At 39.8% G+C, this 22,281-nt stretch overlaps 1 protein-coding gene across 3 annotated transcripts in view; it reads right to left on the bottom strand.

Annotated features, from left to right (window-relative positions):
• Positions 1-473: 473 nt before the first annotated feature.
• LOC148878396 (serine/threonine-protein phosphatase PP-X isozyme 2-like) overlaps positions 474-22,281 on the bottom strand; it is a 32,403-nt gene continuing 10,595 nt past the window's right edge. For 2 of the 3 annotated variants that reach the window (XM_088954151.1, XM_088954171.1), the window contains 7 exons: positions 11,861-12,013; positions 2,298-2,360; positions 2,125-2,210; positions 1,636-1,711; positions 1,289-1,557; positions 1,128-1,206; positions 474-843 (listed from right to left, as the gene is read on the bottom strand). In XM_088954151.1, the coding sequence (XP_088810277.1) occupies positions 793-843; positions 1,128-1,206; positions 1,289-1,557; positions 1,636-1,711; positions 2,125-2,210; positions 2,298-2,360; positions 11,861-12,013 (777 nt within the window). In that variant the 3' untranslated portion in view covers positions 474-792. The remainder of the gene's footprint in view (positions 844-1,127; positions 1,207-1,288; positions 1,558-1,635; positions 1,712-2,124; positions 2,211-2,297; positions 2,361-11,860; positions 12,014-22,281) is intronic. The other variant, XM_088954161.1, reaches the window with a different exon arrangement.

Consider the following 22,281-nt stretch of genomic DNA (forward strand, 5'->3'; position numbering starts at 1 on the left):
GATGGTCAACGTGCATAGCGATTACGTCCAAGGATTTCAGACCAATAATGCACGACCTCCTGAAAATCTTGGATGCAGTGCACAAAACTTACACCAAACAATGCCTATATAAAGGCACCAACCGCAATGACACAAAGTACGTGTGATTTCTACTCTCTAGCTCTCAGTTTTTCAACTCGCAACACAGTTTACTGACTTAAGCATTAGAGCAACCTCGCCAGGTTAGCCACCTCGGATTCTTTGATTCGTTGTCTTGCAAATTCACCTACCTTGCTGCCCAACTGAAAGCCAAATTATCCTCTAGCAGAGTAGTCATATCGTGCTACATCAGTTATTGTGCTGTTGATAACTTCCACATGCAAGTTTTCCCTATATTGCGCTGTTGATAAGGCACCTCCATTTGATGTACTTTGTCTACAGGATCGATGTGTAGGAGATCTGGGCTCCTTCCGTGCATATTTTCACATCCGAGAGGCAAGAGAAAAAGCTTCTTTTTTGTATAAATCTTGAATCTCCTAGCTCTGAGCTGAGAGGGACCGACTCTATATCAATGGCACAGACATGTAATGGAACATATTTTATACTCTTACAAGAAAACATTAAAAAAAGGGAAAAAGAAATTACAATCACAGTAAACCAAATCGAGGACCCAAAACTACCAAGTTGTTGGCCATTAAAGGAGCTGATGCTTTACAATGCCGATTGCCGACCCATCATATGTCGTTTTCTATCGTCTTTGTAAATCAATTTGTGCACTGGATGATTTAGAAGAAGAGCCTCTTAAGTGGGATCTCAAAGAAAGTAATCCGGTGCAGGTTTCTTGGAAGGAGCTCCTCTTGATTCCTGCAATCCATCCAAAATCTTTGAGTATGCTAAAATGCACGTTAACAAGTAGAAACTGGGAGTGCAATGCAACACTGAACTTTCTGTTCATTGGTTGAGGACTACCACCAATGTGATTGTTAGGTAGACTATTTGGCTGAACCTAACAGTCGAATGTCAACCATTTTCTGCATGTGAGCCAAAAGGCTAGCAGCCATGTACTTTTCATGCAGCTACCTTCGTTTATCTAAATAATAGTAAATGGCAAGTTAACGTATAGAAAGAAAAAGTTAATGTATACAAACATGTGGAGCTGCTTCAAACACCCGGAATTGCTTGTTCAAGTTCTCATCCAGTTCAAGAATTGCAGCCACATTACCACATCTAAACACATCCAAAAGTCAGATCGAACCACATCTAAATGAAAGGAAGCATAGCATAAAAGAGGACCTTAGTCACTATCTACCTGTAGCAGTAATTTGGAGCCGACCAGACTGTAACAATCTGGTTGTTAAACATCCATTTATATCCTTCCATAACCAACTGATGTGCACGGCATATGAAATCAATGTTATTTGAATGATTGAAGGAAGCGGCAACATTGCCTCCAAAAAGGTAACCGGCACCTCGAGGACTCAAACCCCAACCATCTACTATGTCTTCGGGATCTGACCATAGAAGGTCGCACATGGCACCATCATGGGGTACTTCCTGCTTCCTATCAATTGTTCTAATCTGGAAGAAGGGTTTTCATTAGTACTGCTTATAAACTTAAGTTAGATATTGACACATGTCCTATGTGGATTCTCTAACCTGATCTAATGTGGATATGGCGGGAGAGAGGCCACCGTGGACACTAAAAATCCTGTTCTCAATGAGAGCTGACAGACTGTAGGAAACCATCAAACAAATTCAAAACAAAAATGTAAGATGATACAACCGAAGAAAAAGTTAATATGGAAATGATAAAACCTAAGCACTTATTGATTTGATCTTACAAATAGTACTAAATGCACAGTACCACATGCAAACATGCATGTGGACGAGACTGTTGTCAGAGGGACCCTAACAAGAATTCCTCCTAGGCCAAAAAGAAATAATAGATTTAATAGGATGATCCTCACGAACTCATTTACTCGACATTTTTCCTGGATCACCCAATCCTATTTTTTATGATCATTTTTGGCCTTTTGAGTCTACCCCAGCATGTGCAGCTCAAGTCCCACAATGCATCTGATAAACCTACCTTACTTTTCCATCACCCACATTAACTGTACTTCTAATAAGGAAATGGAGACAAACCTTAAGTAATCAAATATATCTGTACAATATCTCCAGACATTCACAGAACCATATTTACGTAGGCACTCATCATAAAATCCATATACCTGGTAAGAAAGAATTAGCCAGTAAGATTGGGAAGCAGATGAGATTTCAGAACAAAAATCACCAATCAAGGAGGTGACGTTTTAAACCTGCGTGATCTGGCGACTCTCATGATTCCCTCTTATGAGTGTTATCCTATCTGGATACCTCACCTACAATAAGCACAGAACAATGTTTCTTTTGTTGAAAAATCAATAGAACCAAAATAATTTTTTTTTTTGACAAGTAATAGAAATTTATTGGTTAAAAATCACAAGTAAAAGGCTACATAGATCAAGCTCCCCATAATGAGGCACGAGATGCTGCCTCTAAACTACATCACACAGCTTACAGTTGAGCCCAAAAGAAATGGGTCCTATATACCCCTTGTTTGGCTAGAAAATCTGCCATCCCATTTGCTGATCTTCTTTGCCATTGAACTCTGACTGTTATATTAGTAGTTAAGCATTTGAACCTTCTTATAGCCCCCTATAGGGCCAAGCTACAGTTTCCGACTCAGCCATCCAATAACCAGTTTAGAGTCGCCCTCAATTAATAAATGTCCCACACCCAGATCCTTTGCAATCTCTGCCCCTTTAAGTACAGCTTGAGCTTCTGCATTAACCGAGTCTCCCTCACCTATAGGATCAGAAAATAAGGCTACAATCTAGCCCTTGGTATTTCTGAAGACTCCCCCAATTCTAGATGGCCCTGGGTTACCGATACTACTGCCATCAAATTTAATTTAATAACAACTTCTTCAGAAGGCCTCCACTCCACCAAAGGTTTGCTTCTTGCAGCAGAACTGTTGGAAACAAGCTCCCAATTCCTCCAGATGTCATCAAAGGAAAAAGGTGAGAAGAGGTCCAAAGACTTTACCCAATTTATAGCCCTATTTAGAATGCTTTCCCAAATACTAGTCTCATCCCTTTCCTTGTTGAAGATTCTAGCATTCCTTTCCTCCCAAACAGTCCACACTAGAGCAGCTATAGCGCACCTCCACAAGACTCTACCCCTTCTCTTTGGCCACCTGAAGGTTGATTGGTCAAAAAGACCATTGATCTGCACGGGCTCGGTTCACCTGCAACCAAAAAGACCAAAGAGCTTCTCCCAAATACCAGCAACAACAGAGCAAGATATCTGTTATCGATAAAAAAAAAACAAGGCAAGATATTAGTAAATGGTGGCAACTTTCTTCATTTGCTTTGCAAAGGGTACACCAGTTAGGGGAGATACAAAGACCAAGTCTTTTAACTTGCAAGACATCCAAGGTATTCAATTTTCCAAGAGATACTTCCCAACAAAGAGAACCCACTCTTGGAGGGATAGGTTTGGACCAAACTTCCTTGCTATAAAAAGGTTGGGGATCAGGAACTGAGAACAAGGAAGAAAAGAAGGAAGCACAAGGAGCCCGGATAGCTAGGAATCCAAATGTGACCATCAGGTTTGGAAGTATCCAAATAAACTAGATCCAAGGTTTTGAGGAGCAAAGCAACCTGATCATGCTCAAAGTCTCTCAAATCCCTCCTAAAACCCAAGTTCCAGCTGAGATCAGAAGAGATGGAAAAGGAAACAAAACTTTATCTCCATTACAAACATCATACCTGACCGAGTTCAAGAACAAGGGAAGAATATTACGGATGACCTTCCAAGGAGAACACAACATAGCCCACCGAGATAGACTAGCATCCTAACCATTACCTACACTTCCATGAATACTTTCTATAACCTTGGGTCAAAATTTGTTGCTTTCCAGAGGCCACCTCCACAACCATTTACCCGACAAAGCTGTAATTTTCTTCCTTAAGTTACCTAATCCCAAAACCCCCTGCTCTATCCTACACACTAGTTCCCACCTCACCACATGATCCTTTCTACCTTCCCCAGATTCCCAAGAAATCCCTCATAATTTTCTCTACCTTCACAACCTCCCTTTGTGGCATCCTAAAGATTGAGAGGAAATAAATATGAAGCTTTTCTGGAGTAACCTTTATTAATAAAATACAACCCCCAAGGGAGATATAATTTCTCTTCCAAGCTGCCAACTTCTTTGCGCACTGTTCTACTATGGGGTTCTAAAATCTTCCTTCCCTAGGATTATCTCCTAACAAAATCCCCAAATATTTCAAAGGCCAGCTAGAGGTGGGGCAACCTAAGTATTCTGCTACCTCATTCAAGATTCCTCCTGCTCCAAATTCAGACCCACTACACAACTCTTTTCAAAATTAATCTTCAAACAGCTTTATCACATATTTCTAGTTTCTTGCCTTCCATGGGTCTCCTATCTCACAGAAAATGATTGCATTCATCTGCGAACTATAGTGTGTTACAATAGTTCCCTCTCTACCTACCCTCCATCCTCTAATCAAATCCATAATATCAGCTCTCAAGCATCTTTTGACATTAAATAAAATCGAATAATGGCAAGTTTTCAAGCATCCTTCGACCCACCCACACCACCTCTCCCCAGAACCAAAATAATTATATTATATATGCACAAATGTACTTTTGCATAACTGACAGTAGGAGTATCTGAAAGACCACTGGCACAGATGACAAATAAACAATATCCTAGTAGACTGCAACCAACTTTTTTGTAGGTTGTCTTTTTTTTTTCTTTTGACTGCAATGTAGACCAAGTCAAGACATGAGAAATAGAAGATGCAACTCTCTCCCTCTCCCCCATCCCTTATATGATTTTCTTTTTCATATCCTTATTTTGAAGGATAACTAGAACAGCTTGTATCAATTGAATTAAATGGGATAAGCTCCATATACAAAGTACACAAATGTGGAAAATCAGTATCAAACATCATCTGGACAAAAAGCTACCCATCAAAAAGTGGGTATTAGTCTTTAAAATTCACCAAAATAGATTACCAAAAACAATAAGTGATTAGAATTTTAAAATTGATGAAATTCTTTGTTTTGCTTCTATCCTACAAATTACGATGATTAAGTTCCACTTAAATGCTTCGTGCACCGCAAAGGGGCATTCCATAGGAATTTTCCTATAGGATAAAACCACATGCTAGCAAAGCTATGATATTCATCAAAAAAAAAAAAAAGCTATGATCAACTTGGTGTGCCCAGGAACATATCAAATTACTCTGAAAGGCTATACCAGACATGAGAGTGAAGGTGGAAAACATAGTTGAGTCTTAGTATTCTTTTTCTTTATTTCTTTCTAAGTCTAGGGTCATAGTTTGGTGAATGGTAAAATCTTGGGCTGATGATCACGGGAAAATGAGTGAGCATGAAAGTGGTCAACTGGACACTTTGTGCCAAAAGAAGGCCAAATGTTTCCGCCCTACCCAGTCTACCCCTCCGAAGATGTTGTATATTTGAGACCATCATTGGGTAACCAGCCTACCCAGTCTACCCCTCCATTCATCTTCCGCATTTGCAGAAATATACTTTGTTGTATATTTCTGGTTTCATTGTGAGGAATGAGGACTGAGGATGGTGTTTCTAGTTTCTCTTGGATGGGTTTTTGGGTGGGGAAGAGGAAGATGAAAAGGGAAGGAGAAAATGAAAACAGGAATTAGAAACAGTCGGTTAGGGGGGGCGAGAAACTTGAGTAGACAAGATATGGAATAGCGTAGATCATAAATGCCTAATTGCCTAGCTGTAGGTAATTTATAGATTACAAGCTACAAATCTACAATTAATAATATATGTGTGTATCAATATATTATATATATTACATACATAAATATATAATATTATACATATATCAGTCGGTTCGGTTAACCAGAACTTTTGGTTCAGTTTACTCAGTTCGGCTTTTCAGTTTTTCATGAGCACCCTTACCCCCCACCCAATAACTTGGCTCCACCTCTGAATAAGGCGAAACAGGATTCATGTAGCTGACCCCATATAGTTGGGACAAGGCTTGGATGATGATAATTTATATTAATATCTCCTGAGAGTAATACTAATGGTACTAGCAATATCTTGTTCATCTATAAATAGGGCAAATTATAATAGAGGAAAGTAGATTGAATTGATGAAGAAAACTATAAGATGCAGGATGAAGAGGAACTGATATTAAAAGATATGTGCCAATTACTTAGGCCCCGTTTGGTTTGTGGGAATAGGGGTCTGGAATCGGAACCGGAATGGGCTATTCCGGTACTGTTTGGTTGGGCAGAATCGGAATCTCATTCCCATTCCTGCTGGAACGACATTCCCCCATTTGAGGGAATTGCCATTCCCTGCCCCTCCCTTGGGAATGAAATCCCATTCCTGTCTGAACCAAACAGACTATGGGAATAGACCAGTCCGATTCCGATTCCAACTGCGTACCTAACAGACCCTTAGGTCTCAACCTGAAGTAGAGAAGAGAACTGTTTTGGAATTGTCGCTTCTGTCTTGAATTTTATGCATCAAATCTTTCCTTTTGGAACAATTTTGATGTTATCAGAAAGATTATCTAATTACCATGCAACAGCCTAATACCATAAAATTCAGATATGAACTAAGCTAGTTATGACCGATTTATGGACAGACAACAAGTTTGCAAGAAAATCTCTGAACTATTTGAATCTTTAAATTAGAGTTTTGCTATCTTTTAGATTTATTTTAATTGGAATTATTTTTAAAGTTGCTTTTTTTCAATAGAAACTTGAGTAAAATTTTAATGGACCAAAAGTTGAATTTCAGAAATTCAGAAAAATTGTTACTAGGGTGGAGTTGAATTGAACTTAAGATAGAATTTGTTGGGAATTTCTTCTAAATAGAAAGATTATCATGTTAACATAATTTTTTTTTTATCAATAACACTTTCATTAACTCATCAATAGAATATTTACAATAGGAAGACAAACACGCTTATCTTCCAAGAAAAACAAAGAACCTCAAGAAAAGGAAAAAAAGAAAGAAAGAAAACACACTATAGTTACAGCTTAGCCCAAAACAGTGAGTCCCTTTCTGCCCCTCGTTTAGCTAAATCGTCAACTAGGGAGTTAGCTGATCTTTTAACCCAACGTATCTTAACTTCCATCTCCCGTACAAGCCACTTGAATTTCCTCCTCTCATTATTGTACTTCTATAAGCCATTGTGATCTTTAATCAGCCACCCCATCACTACCTATGAATCCCCTTCAATTAAGAGTTTCTTGATGTTCAACTCCTTAGCTTTCTAGACTTCTTCCATAACTGCAAAGATCTCAACTCTAAGGGAGTCACCCACTCCAATTGGGCCTGAGAACAATGGCAGAAATGACCCCATTTTCATCCCTAAAAACACCCCCAATCCCCGATTGTCCCGGATTTCCCCTGCTACACCCATCAAAGTTTAGTTTCACGAATCCACCAGGTGGAGGGGTCCAAGTCACACTCATAACTGACTTGGACTGTGTGCAACTTGCAATTTCACCCCACTTCCTCAACATGTCATCCACAGTGTAATCTGTGAAAAGCTCCAAAGATTTCAGCCACTGTACCACCCTAATATGAATGAAAGCCCTCAGATCTGCTACTCCTCTCTGAGCTTCGAAGATATCCTGGAGTTTCTTTCTTCCCAAAGTGTCCAACATATTGCAGCCCTTAGTCCTCTCCACGTTGTCCTTCCCCTTTTTATCTGCCACCTGAAAAAAGAAGGGGAAAAAAATGCCCTGCAAGTCTGATGGGGGATTCCAGCTACATCCAAATAGGGACAAAGCCATTCCCAAATTGACTCGCAAAATGGCAAGACACCAGTAGGTGAAAACCAATCTCCCCATCCGCTTTACAAAGAACACACCATTGAGGTGACAAACAAGTATTGGGTCTCTTCTTTTGGAGTAGATCACCAGTGTTGATTCTTTCCAGATAGACTTCCCAACAAAAACTACCAACCCTAGGAGGTATTACTCTGCACCAAACCTCATCAACAAGAAAAGGGGGGAAAGTAGGACTAGTGGACTGACTTAAGAATTTGAAGAAAGAAGCACAAGAAAAGATGTCGTTGGGGGTAGGTGTCCAAATTCTATAATCTGCCCTAGTGGGGTCTAAGACAACGTTATCAAGAAGTGCTAAAAGGCTCAAAATATTGTCAAAGTCTGAGTCCCTCAAATCCCTTCTTAGACCCAAGTTCCACCCAATCCCAGAAGTGGAAGAGGACGGAGTGGTGAAAGACGAGATTGGCTCATTTTTCAAATCAGAAAGAGCATACAAAGAAGGAAACTGATCCTTTAGAGGGGCACTCCCCACCTAGGTTTGTTCCAAAAAATTTATGGAGTTACCGGAATTCAAATCATACCCAAATCATACCTGATATTAGAGGAGAAAACTAGTAGAAGATCATGAATGGCTTTCCAAGGAGAATTGCTTGTGGTCCTAGCTCTGATTCCAGCGTCCCATCCATTATGCTCTAGCCCATGTATACTTGCTACTATTCTAGCCCATAGCTTCTCCTTCTCCAAAGGGAATCTCCACAACCGCTTTCCCAACAGAGTCATATTCCTTCTCCTAATATTCCCAAGCCCCAAACCACCACAGGTCTTACTCCTACAAACTATCTCCCAGCTAACTCTATAATCCCTCTTTTCCTCTCCCGGTTCCCACAAGAAATCTCTCATTATCTTCTCCAATCTATTAGCAACCTTCACTGGGATTTTAAACACCGACAGGAAAAAGATAGGTAAATTAGTAAGCGTGGCCTTAATAAGTGTAATTCTCCCACCAAGAGAGAGTAGTTCTTTTTCCATGAAACCAGTCTTTTTTCAAACCTTTCCACCACCAGGTTCCAAAAGCTCTCTCTCATGGGATTATTACCTAAAGGCAACCCTAAGTAGTTCAAAGGCCACCCCGAGACTTCACACCCCAGCACTTCAGCACTCTCCCTGATCTCTCCCTCCTCCAAATATGTTAACATAATTATCTTCCTTCTTTTCTATATTCTCTTTAACTCTTTGTTGTTTCCTCTAATACAACATGTAATTTCTATCTTTAATTTATTCCTATTATTCTTGCTACTGTTTTTCAGTAATATTTTCATATTCAGTAGTCAGCAAACTATATTTCTCTTCTTAAAACAAACTTTCTTCCTAAACCTCTAATTACCCGCTTCCAAACTTGTTATAGCACTTAATTCTCTATTTCCGTTCTACCAAACAATTGACCAGCACATATTTACACCTTTCATTTCTTTTCATGGATTCTTTTCCAAAGTTCACTTAAAATTCCTATATTACCACCATATTTTTCCCACTGCAAGGGGCCACTAACAAGTATGATAGCACAGGTCGAAGTTTGAGAGCGGTCACTTCATGTAAGAAAATGTCAAGCGTAAAACAGTGGGCTTGACCTAAAAATTGAAACAATTTTTTACTGAAAGTGATTGATCTGAGGCTTTTCAGCACTGCTCTATACCTTTATGTAGAAAAAAGATGAAAGGGATGGTAGGATCTATCGTATGGATGCCAAAACAGTTGCGGAATGAGTGGGTGAATTTCAAAAATTTCCTACCTTCCTTCCAATTGGGAATCACATTCCCTGATTTTATAATCATATTCAAGGATCCTACTTAAACCAAACCAAACTAGATTTGATCCAAAAGAGAAGGGAGTGATTATACCTGATTCAGAGAAATAATATCTCCCAAAATTGGTGTTCATGCCCAAAAAAGACACCAAGATCTACTCCTGTTGAAGATGACACAACAACTGTGGAACAGAACCAACAGAGTACGTCCTACGCATTGAATCCTTCACAAGAATCCTCTGGAAACAATGAACACAGAATTGAATCAGCCTTTCAGCAAAGACTGATATCAAGAACTCTTTCTTGATCTTTCCCTCATAGAGAAATCGAACTGGTGGTGGTTGACGGCGACTGATGGAGAAGAAAACTAGAGAAGAAAGTGGCGAACTGCATTTCTCCTCTAGGGTTTCTGAGATCTAATATTCAGAATGCAGATGTGTTCTCTGCGAATTTCTTTGGGTTCGAATTCTTGTAATTCCAATTAGGGTTTCCTCCAGTTGCTTAATGATTAAGAAAACCTCCTAATCATATCAAGAGTTGCCCTTATCCAAATCTGCATTTGGATTAGGACTCTTCTTAATCTTATCTGCAGATTAGATAAGCTTTTGGGCTCATCCTAATCTCAGATCTACCCCCTTTTTTGTGACTGGATCAAATCAGCCCAGTTCAAAATGGGCTTTAGGCCCATTAAGTAATAAGTGCTCAATAATCTTCCAAATTACTGCCCAGTTGGGCTTCTTTGTATGGCGTGGGACCCAAACATTGATCTACACATTAGCCACATGGGTTCAGTCCAACCTCTGTTACAAGGCCTAGCCGAATTCACTAGAAAGCCTAGTGAACCCCCTGAGCCCATCACATGGACCCTATGGGCCCAACACTTACACTAAGTGGTCCCTGGGCCAAGCCATCTTATAAAAACCCAGGGACTGTGAGCAGATGCAAGATTAACCCATCAGGTATTATCCTAAATAGCCTTACACTTAACCTCTCAACCCATAATGATCAAGCACTGCCCGACAAGAGAGGACCTCTCCCTCGGCTGCAAGGGACAGTGTTGCACTCTCTACTCATATGGATCCCAGGAATTAAAACCATTTGCAAACATTTTGAAATCATACATATCTATATATCATATATATAAATTTTGCAAAACAAAATTCCAACGAATGAAATCAACTGTCGATAGTTTGGTTTCCATCAGAGAGAGTGCATCCCCGATCATTATCTTTGTCCGACAAAGGGGCTGATTCCGTCACTATGATCACCCACTCAAATGAATTCTCAAACTGTCCCAACATACCCAGGTTTTGACCCCACCAAGGATTTCACTGATTGGCATATCAAAGACAGCCCAATCCGACACCTAGTGCAGTACCATAATCGGGTCTATGGGTCAAGTGTAACTTTCCAGTTTTGCCCATCAATCTCCATGGTCCAGAGCAATACTAGAAATCTGGTCCGGTTCAAGGGTTCAAGTAATCCTACATTGCGTGTGCCTTGGGTCTTACCCTAGCGGCTGAGACAAGCCACCCCAACAGTTGGCAGTACACCAGTGTCAGCCTTGGCAGGATAAATCTCCCCAGACTTATCCAACGGCTGTGAACATTTAAAACCAACGCAAGTCTCATTAAGTGTCCAGTTTTAGGGTCTTACACAGAAGTATACCACACAACATGAATAAAACATGTACTTTATTTATTTACATTAAATATCAAAAGTACATCTGAACTGATTGAAGCTAAGGGCATACAAAAACTGTCCAACAAAAGAAGGGAGTAACTACTTACATGTAGAGTACATTAATAATGGATTTTCACTATCATAATTTTCTTTGCAGCACATAAGCAAGGAACCCTGATCTTGATCATTAATTTGCTGGACCTGTCACTTGCTTACTGCAATTCATATCTTTAATCTTATAAAAGGAGTAAAAACACCAAACACAATCTTCTTTTAAGCACAATAGCAAGGGACTCTTGTCTTAATTATTAGTTTTCTGAATCTAGTATCTGTTTTACTGAAATTTGTAGCCTGAATCTCATAGAGGGGGTAAAGAGATTGGAGTTCAAGAAATGTCAGATACCAGCCATCGGTTATTGAACCAATCAGCTCTACCTAACAATGAACCCGTTAGAGGTTTATAATTCAAAACCTTATCAATGGTTTCAGACAAAAGACCTACAAGTGTATAAAGAAATCTGACCTTCAGGGCTAGTAGAAGCAGAAATGTCTCGACAGAGTAAAATCCTCTATCAACAAAATCTCCAAGAAACAAATAGTTTGTCTTTGGACAATCACCACCCACTTTGAATAGCTCCTTCATGTCATAAAATTGCCCATGGATGTCACCACATATCTGTAAAAAATACAGATGAACGTAACAAGCTAATTTTTAGTTATGTAAGCATTGAGATTGAAGAAAAAAAGCAATTATATCTGTTTAAGAACAAGGGCTCTCAAGCAGTTATCAAATATTTCCCATGTTTTTATAGTAATAACAAGATTAGCTTCTTTAATTGGCATATCAATAACAAAAAATTTGAATTGGGGAAATTAACAAGACAATCATCATTATCATCACCTAAGCCTTGTTCCAATTATATGGGGTCAACTACATGAATCCTGTTTCTCCATTCTCCTCTGTTCAGTGTCATATCCATTGTTTAAAGGAAATGAAGAAATGTGGACTATACCTAGAAGGATGGATGGTCCTATAATCCTATTGCAGATGTGCAAATGCACATATTAGGACCCACCTTCACTGGTATCCCATCTGGAGATTTTCCAAGTCGGCAGAATTAATCCAACTAATGATAAGCATCTGGTCTATATGCCCCACTCTAAACAGTTTTTCTCCAACAGTCTGAAAAGGCAAGTGGAAACAGTAATTTAATCAAAATGTTCATTGAGGTCAAATGTTCAGTTGGGACCGATTGAAAGAACCATAGGTGCATTTATAAGAAAGGTGTGGGATAGCTCAATGAACAGAACTTGTTTTGAATTCTGTTAAGATCCGATCATCTAAGAGATATGGATTCTTTGTCTCTAGTTCCTCCTGATTCAGAAATATTTCTAATAATAGAGTTTGCCTTACAAAAGTTTGAAACTCCAATCCTCAAGACCCAAAAAAGCTAAAGATCTATGCTTCATTGGGATTCTTAATTTAAGTTTAAAGTGTCTTTCGGAACAATTACCTTTAGAAAAGAGATTTTATTATGCGTTATGGTGAACCCAACCAAAGCAGGTAATTTTCTTCATCCGTCCAAAATCTTAATGGTAATAGCAGAAAACTTAACAGACCTCACAACTTATTTCAAACTCACCATTATATTCTGTGAGACCCTTAACACTATTGGTGAACCCAATAAAAACTAACCATAAATCTATATCTATATCTATTTATTAGAAGTACGAATGAGAGTGTGGAACTTTTGTTTGACTAAAACACCCCTATTTTTGTTCACCTCATTATTATTTTTTGGTAGATACAAATTCAATTGATTTCATTAGAAGCAGATGATAAATAGTCCGTCACAAGCATCCCAATATGAGGTGCGAGGTGCAGCCTCACTCATTAGTACAGAAACATCATAAAGTTACAAGTGGGCCCAGTACAACTGGTCCCTAGTTACTCCTTATTTAGCTAGAGAATCAGAAAAAGCATTTGCCTCCCACCCCACCCATTGTATAGTTACATCCATCTGCTGAGTTATCCATTTGAATTTCTTCATTTCATTTCTGTAAGCCCAAATCACTGAATCTGGGTTTTTTAGACAACCCACCACCACCTTGGAGTCCCCTTCTATCACCAAATTTTCCAATCCTAACTCTCTTGCAATCTGTACGCCTTGTAGGGCTGCGTACAATTCTGCCTTTAAGGAATCTCCATTCCCCACTGGTCCTAAGAAGAGTGCTCTTAAATTTCCTTCCTTGTTTCTGATGACCCCTCCTATCCAGCTGGTCCTGGGTTGCCTTGACTACTCCCATCGAAGTTTAGTTTCAGAAATCCTTCAAAGGGAGGAGTCCAATCAACCTTGCTTTAACCTTCTGCACTGAGATAGAAGCCACTAAAGGCCAACTCCTCCAAATATCGTCAAATGTGAAATTTTTTAATAGTTCCAATGCATGTATCCAATGTATAACCCTAGTCATTACACACTCCATAATTTGTCGTTTGCTCCTTTCTTTCTCTTGGAAGATTCTGGCATTTCTCTCTTCCCACAAGGTCCACACCACTGCTACTCTAGTGTACCTCCACATTACTCTTCCCCTCTTCTTTGGTAAAGCAAAGATAGATGGGTCAAACAACATTTTTATCTCCGTTGGCATATTCCACCTGCACCCAAACAAAGAGAAAAACCAATCCCATATATTTGTAGCAAATGAACAAGAAATTAGTAAATGGTAACAAGATTCACCATCAGATTTGCATAGAGTGCACCAATTCGGGGAAATACACAGAAAAGGCCTCTTCTTTTGCAAATAATCCAGTGTTAATTTTCCCAAGAGCCACTTCCCAACAGAAGGCCTGAATTTTAGGGGGAATCATCTGAAGCCACACTTCTTTCCAAGGAAATGACAGAGAGGAAAGGGACTGACAAAGAGCTTTAAAAAAGGAGGCACAAGAAAAGGAACCTTTAAAGCTTGGAAACCAATTTATTTTATCTGGACAAGAAAGCTCTAAGCAAACACTATCAAGAAGAAGGAGAATCCTTGACAGACAAGTTGCTTCCTCATCCCTCAAACCCCTTCAAAATCCGAGATCCCAATTAAGACTCAAAGGCAAAGAAGGAAGAACCAAAAAAGTTGAAATGACCTTATTTTTATACAATGAAATAGAATACAAAGAAGGAAACACCTCCTTTAAAGGCCGGTCACCAAGCCAAGTGTCTTCCCAAAATCGAATTAAATTCCCTGAGCCAACATCATACCTGATGTACCTGAGAAACTGAGGAGGAGGCTATGAATTGCTTTCCAAGGTGCTGCCAAGGTAGCCCTACACGATACACCAGCGTCCCAACCATTCTCCAATCTACCATGTATACTTGCCACTACTTCAACCCACAAATTTTCTCTCTCAAGAGGCCATCTCCATAACCATTTCCTTAACAGGGCTGTTTTCTTCTTCCTTACATTCCCTAGACCTAAACCACCTTCTTCCTTTCTTTTACACACAACCTCCCATTTTATTAAGTGGTCCTTTCTGGTCTCTCCCGGTTCCCAAAGGAAATCCCTCATAACTTTTTTCTAACTTTTCTTCTCTTGGTAGGATCCTAAAAACAAATAGGAAGTAGATGGGTAGGTTAGCCAAAGTTGATTTTATCAATGTGATCCTACCTCCCAAAGAGAATAACTTCTCTTCCAAGCAGCCAATCTCTTTTTACTTCTTTCTATAACTGGGTTCCGAAATCTACTTTCCTTCGGGTTTGCAGCTAGGGGAAGCCCTAGGTAGGTCAAAGGCCACGGGGTGATATGACATTCTAAGCAATTTTCTATCCTATGTAGGACCATCCCCTCCATATAATCCCTGCTATGCAACTCTTGTCCAAATTGATTTTCATATTTGACACTTTTTCAAACTTCTTGATTAGATTTTTCAATCTCCCGACTTTCCTGATGTCTCCTCCTTCACAGAAAATAATGATATCATATGCAAATTGGAGATGAGTAGTTGGAACATTGTCTCCTCCCATGTGATAAAAAAAAAAAAAACATTGTCTCCTCCTTCACCACATTCAATTTCCTCTAATTAGGTCTTATATTTGAGGTATTAACCCCCATTAGATTTCATTGAATCCTATTCTTGACTAAATACCCCTATTTTTGAATTTCGTTCATCTATAATTGTAAGGGTAGAAAATGTAATTTGAACTACGTTTCACCTCATTCATTTCCTTTTCATTAAATATCATATTTAAGGTATTAACTCCCATTCTCTCTCTCATGGAATTCTATATTTAAGCTATATTTTCTCACCAATAAATTTTATCAATTAGATATATACCCAATGCTTTTAGAAACATAAGTTTCATGTTTTCAAAAGCAACCTCAAAACAAAACCGTTCTTCCATCATAGTGGCAGACCTGGCAGTCAAGCAACTCAACCATCTAGGTCAAAATCGGTCTGTCCATGAATTCATAGATAAATAATTCTTTTTGAGAGAAAGGGTAAAGTATCTCATTAACAGAACTGAAATAGATACAGCCATGCCCACTGAGGAACTGAGCAAGGCAAAGCTTTGTACAACTCAAAAGAACCAAAAAAGTACATCATACAAAAAGATTTCTATACTCCAAAACAAAACTGTAAGGATAATTCTTTTTAAGACTTCCTCTGATCTCAACTGATTTTCAAAGAGTCTCTTGTTTCTTTCCGACCAGATTGACCACACCACAACCGCTGGCAACACCTTCCATACAATCTTACCTCTTCTCGACAGCCCCCTTAGACCCCGACCCCATAACAGATCCAATGCGTTCCTTCGGAGGCACGACTGAACTCCAAAGACCTCTAGCATTTTCATCAAAATTACCCAACTAAATCTGCAGTGCAGGAAGAGATGCTCCAACTTTTCAGAGTTGTTGCCACATAGGACACATCTGCTTGGTTCTACTACCCAACCTCTCTTTGTCAAATTGTCTGCTGTTAAGCACTTCCCTAAGACCGTCACCCATAGACAAAAGGAAACTTTTAGAAGAGCCACTGTCCTCCAAACGATTGGAGCAGGTGGCAACAAACAACGACAGAGGAAGCCGAGAAGAGGGCAGCAATGAAAACAACCGCAGAACAGGGCCAGCGTCAACGAGAGCAGCCAAAGTCGACTTCCCCATCTTCTCAGGCGGCAACCCAACTCCCTGGATTCTCAGAACCGAGCGGTACTTTGATTACCATGAGACACTTGGGCAAGACAGGGCGGCTCTGGCTTCTGCGCATCTTGAGGGGGAAGTGTTGAGCTGGGCTGGTTTCTAGTTATTGGGCCCATTTGTTTTTTATCCTTATTTTTAAGTTATTAAGTTAGGAAGTTGTTGGGCTTTAGGCCCATTAGTTTATGTTTTTAAGTTGTAACTGTTTAACTACTTTAGTAGCCGCCCTACTAAGGGCGTTCTTGTAATATCTCATTCTTTAAGTTAAGTATAAATTATAATGAGGGGTTGGTGGCTAGATCCAATTCAATTCTGGTTGACTTCCTACTCTTTTCTTCTCTACTACTGAAACTCTTCATCTTCTTCTTCTTTCTCTTCACAAGGAATTCATCTAAATCTGCAATTAGTAATTTCTACTTGGTATCAGAGCAGGACAAAGGTTCCTTGAGTTATTTTCTCATGCAGCCCTAGAACAGCCAACTACATGGTGATTTAAGAGGCTGATCGAAGATCTCAAGTAAGCCCAATTTTTGGATTTTTTAGTGGATCTGTTTGTGCCCTGTAGCTGGTCTAGGGTTTCTCATCAAAATCAGGAAAAACTAGAGAAAGGGGGTGAGTCTTGTTTCTATTGGACTCTTCAATTTTGACCTAGGAAGTAGCGCCCTAACTTTTTAGGGTTCCTTGGAGTTTTCTATAGGGGGCGATTCAAGTCTTGCCTGATTTAGAGGCTTTTGGAGAGTGGCTGCCTCTTCTCTCTCTTCTCCCGTCCCGCAGAAAAGGGATCTTTTGTGGGAGGATTATCTAGGGCACCAAAAAGGTGGTGTTGGTTCCAGAAGTGTTTCTGATCTTTTTGCGTATTACAGTTATTTTCTTTGCACCTTTTGAGAAGCATGGAGGGTTACGGAGTTGAAAATAAGCCCGGGAGTGAAATGGAACCAGTGAGAGGAGGTGTTGGAAACCTTTTCGGGACTAAGACCATTACTACAGTTAAGTTGGATGGTTCAAATTACTTAGAATGGTCACAATCTGCAAAGATGGCCATTGGTGCTCGTGGGAAATTAGGGTATATCACTGGTGAAGAAGTGAAACCCGAAACTAGCAACTCCCGATGGGTACAGGAGAATTATATGGTGATGACTTGGTTGTTTAATTCCATGTTGCCCCATATAAGTAAAAATCTTTTATGGGCAAATACAACTAAGGAAATAAGGGATGGGGTTGTAGAAACCTATTCACAGAGGGAGAATGTTACTAGGACTTATCAGTTGAGAAATCAGATTATTGCTACAAGGCAGGGAGATAGACCTACTGTAGCTTATTTTTCAGCCCTTAAAACCCCGTGGCAAGAAATTGACCATTTAGAGACATTTGCTTGGGAAACCACTAAGGATGCAGCTACCTATTTTTTTTTTATCAATAAGGATGCAGCTACCTATCAGAAACATCTAGAGAAGTATAGGGTGTTTGAATTTCTTGTTGGCTTTAATCCTGAGTATGATATTGCAAAACAACATCTTCTTTCCAGGGACAGTGTTACCCTCTCCCAAGCATATGCTTTTGTGTCAGGGGAGGAGTGCAGGAGAAATGTGATGATGAAAAATCTTGTTTTTGATCAGTCAGCCATGGTGAGTACTGTGAGACCTAAACAAGGTGGAGATTGGGGTGGCAGCGAAATCAATAAGGAAGATAAAAAATATTTGATCTGTGACTACTGTAAGAAGCCTAAACACACAAGAGATACTTGCTGGAAGCTTCACCCACATCTTGTGCCGAATAGACTAAAAAATAAGGGAAATGCTCACATGACAGTCACCGGTGACATTCCGGCCCCTCCTACAACAGCTGCTCTGGAGTCTGTTGCAGCTACTGCAGTAAGGACCGAACTTTAGAGGTATTGGCAGCTTCTAAACCGACGGGATACAGCCAGTTCTAATTCAACAATAGGCGGACAACAAGGTACAGGTGGTACTAGTGGAGTTCACTCTATTTCCTTTGCTCATATAGGTAGTTGACATGTCACTGTAAATTATGTTTCTACTTCAGGTAAGGTCCTTGGATTATAGATTCTGGAGCCTTAGAGCACATGACCCATGACTCTACTATTTTTTCCTCTTACCAGCTCTGTTCTAGCAGAGATAGGGTCTCCACAACTGATGGATCCCATGATCCCATTACTAGGAAGGGATTTATCAAGATTAGTGATTCCATTTCCCTTCCCGCTGTCTTTCATGTTCCAAGATTGAGCACTAATTTGTTATTTGTTAGTAGTTTGATTAAGAACCTGAACTGCTCAGTAATTTTTTCTCCTGGTCATTGTATCTTGCAGGATCTGGATTCAAAGAGGACGATTGGGAGTGGTCGTGAAGTGAATGGAATCTACCTCCTGGATGTGCTTCCTCCTCATCAGAGTCATCATGTCAACAATGATAGTGAGTCAGGGTCTGTGGGTCGGATTATGCTTTGGCATAACCGTTTGGGTCATTTGCCTTTTTCTTCTTTGAGTGTTTTATTTCCAAAACCTTTTGACTCTGTTAGTTTGTCAAGTCTGGAGTGTGAAGGTTGTCAACTTGGAAAGCATTGTAGACATTCATTTAAAGCTAGTAATAAAAGGTGTTCTTCTTTTGATGTTATTCATTCTGATGTGTGGAGACCTTACCATGTTCCTTCTATGGGAGGTTATCGATATTTTCTCTTATTTGTGGATGATTTCTCATGATACTCTTGGATTTACGTGATGAGATCCCGCGATGAAGTACCATCCTTGGTGAGGCAATTTCACCAGATGGTGCTAACACAGTTTGGAACAAGAACAAAGGTGTTCAGATCAGACAATGCCAGGGAATATTTTGAAAAACACCTTGCTCCATATCTGTTAGAATATGGTGTTGTCCATTAGAGCAGTTGTTCCTACAGTCCCCAGCAAAATGGAGTTGCAAGAAGCATGATGATCACATCTACAGTTCCAGTTTGGCTTTGGGGTGATGCAGTCCTCACAGCAATATATTTGATTAACAAAGTGCCCTCTCGTATACTTGGATTCAGCACCCCATTCAGCCTCTTTTTTACTAAGGGGGAGATGTTTCATATTCCTCTCAAGGTGTTTGGGTGTGTCGGCTTTGCACATATCCTTGGCCCTCACCGCTCGAAGCTTGATCCCAAGGCAAAGAAGTGTGTCTTCCTTGGATATGTAGAAAATCAGAAATGGTACTACTGCTATGATCTAGTCTCTGGGAGCCAGTATGTTACTATGGATGTCACCTTTTTTTAGTCCACATACTTTTTCTCAAAGAATCATTCTCAGTGGGAGTGTTTTGGGGAAGTGAGTCAGCAGTCTATTCTTGTGAGCCAGCAATCTATTCCTCTCCCAATTCCAGTCCCCGTGTCTACTCCTATGTCACCTACCGTACCACCTCCTTTGCGTCCTGCTTCTCAGCATTACTCACGACAGAGACTTTACAAGGAGGTTGATTCCACTACAATAGAACCCATATCACTTCCTGTTGGTTCCTTGGAGACTCCAAATTCAGCTGACATGGATTCAATTATTCCTCTTGATCCCTCTACTGTTTCAGCTCCCATTGATTCTACTAATCCTATTACAGATAACCTAGATCTTCCTATTGCTCTCAGAAAATGGAGGAGAAAGTGTACTGCTCATTGTATTTCACAGTACTTATCCTACAATGGACTTTCTCTTTCCTACCGTGCTTTTCTTTCCTCTCTTGACTCTGTGTCTATACCCAAGGGTGATAGTGAGGCTCTCTCCAAACCTAAGTGGAAGATAACTATGTAGGAAGAGATGGAAGCTTTAATTAAGAATCAGACATGGGACATTGTGGACCTACCAGAGGGCAAGGAGACTGTTGGATGCAGATGGGTTTACATAGTTAAATATAAGCCAGATGGAAGTATAGAAAGGTACAAGGCCAGACTTATTGCAAAAGGGTACACATAGACATATGGCATTGATTACTTGGAGACCTTTGCACCAGTTGCAAAGGTGACCTCTGTTTGGATACTTCTTTCTCTTGGTGCCACATACTCTTGGCCCCTGTTTGAACTTGATGTGAAGAATGCTTTCCTAAATGGGGATCTACAAGAGGAAATGTATATAGATCTTCCTGTTGGCTTCTACAGTGATGCTGAAAAGGGAAAGGTATGCGGGCTTAAGAAGTCACTTTATGGCTTGAAACAATCTCCCAGAGCATGGTTTGACAGATTCAAAAAGGCCTTGATTGCTTTTGGCTACACTCAAACTCAATTCGATCATACCTTGTTTGTGAAGCAAAGGGGATCTTTGGTGTCAATCCTAATTGTTTATGTGGATGATATTGTTGTCACAGGGAATGACCTAAGTGAGATTGATTGTCTAAAAAAGAATCTACATAAAGAATTTGAAATTAAGGATTTTGGAGAACTGAAATACTTCTTAGGCATTGAAGTTGCAAGATCAAAACATGGAATTTTTATCTCTCAAAGGAAGTATGTCTTGAATCTTCTTCAAGAAGCAAGGAAGCTTGGAACAAAGGCAATTAATACACTTATTGATCGGAATCACAGAATCAATGCATCAGAAGGTGAGCCAGTAAAGGACATTGGGAGATATCAGAGCCTTGTGGGTCAGCCGCTATACTTTTGTATGACAAGACCAGGCATTTCCTATGCAGTAAGTATGGTAAGTCAATACATACATGCTCCATGAGTCCAGCATTGGGAGGCTGTTGACAGGATTCTTGCTTATTTGAAGGGACACCCAGGCAGAGGCATATTGTTTACTGATCATGGACAGTTGAAACTAGAGGATTATACAGATGCAGATTGAGTAGGATGCCTTGATGACAGGAGATCCACTTCAAGAGTATGCACCCTTGTCGAGGGTAACCTTGTCTCAGGGAAGAGTAAGAAACAAACAATGGTGGCAAGATCAAGTGCTGAAACTGAATACAGGGCCATGGCACATGGAGTTTTAGAACTTCTCTGGATCCATTCCCTATTAGAAGAAATTGGTGTATAGGCAGAAGAACCTATGATGTTGTATTGTGATAACCAGGCAGTAATTAACATTGCCCATAACTTAGTCCAACATAACCGAACTAAGCACATTGAAGTAAATAGACATTTTATCAAAGAAATAGTAACTTATGGGGAAGTTTGTTTTCCATACATCGCTTCTTATATGCAACTCGCTGATGTTCTCACAAAAGGTGTTGCAAGGAACAAGCTGGAGCATGATCTACACAAGTTGGGAATGTGTGACATTTACTCCCAACTTGAGGGGGAGTGTTGAGTTGGACCAATTTCTAGTTATTGGGCTCATTTGTTTTTTATTCTTATTTTAAGTTATTAAGTTAGGAAGTTGTTGGGCTTTAGGCCCATAAGTTTATGTTTTTAAGTTATGGTTGTTCAGCTACTTTAGTAGCCGCCCTACTAAGGGCGTTCTTGTAATATCTCATTCTTTAAGTATAAATTATAATGAGGGGTTGGCGGCCAGATCTAATTCAATTCTGGTTGACTTCCTACTCTTTTCTTCTCCTCTTTTCTTCTCTACTACTGAAACTCTTCATCTTCTTCTTCTTTCTCTTCACAAGGAATTCATCTAAATCTGCAATCAGTAATTTCTACTGGAAGCTATCCTCTGGTTTCAATGGTACCGACGGGGGTACCCCCGTCAAACTTGGGCAGACTTCATTGACGCCATGAATATCTGTTTTAGATTGTCTGGGTTCAAAGGTCACGATGAGAGTTTGGCAAAGTTGTGGC

This window comes from Nelumbo lutea, chromosome 1 (genome assembly GCF_056320005.1).
Source record: "Nelumbo lutea isolate HS-2025 chromosome 1, American lotus-T2T, whole genome shotgun sequence".
NCBI classification, from domain to species: Eukaryota; Viridiplantae; Streptophyta; class Magnoliopsida; order Proteales; family Nelumbonaceae; genus Nelumbo; species Nelumbo lutea.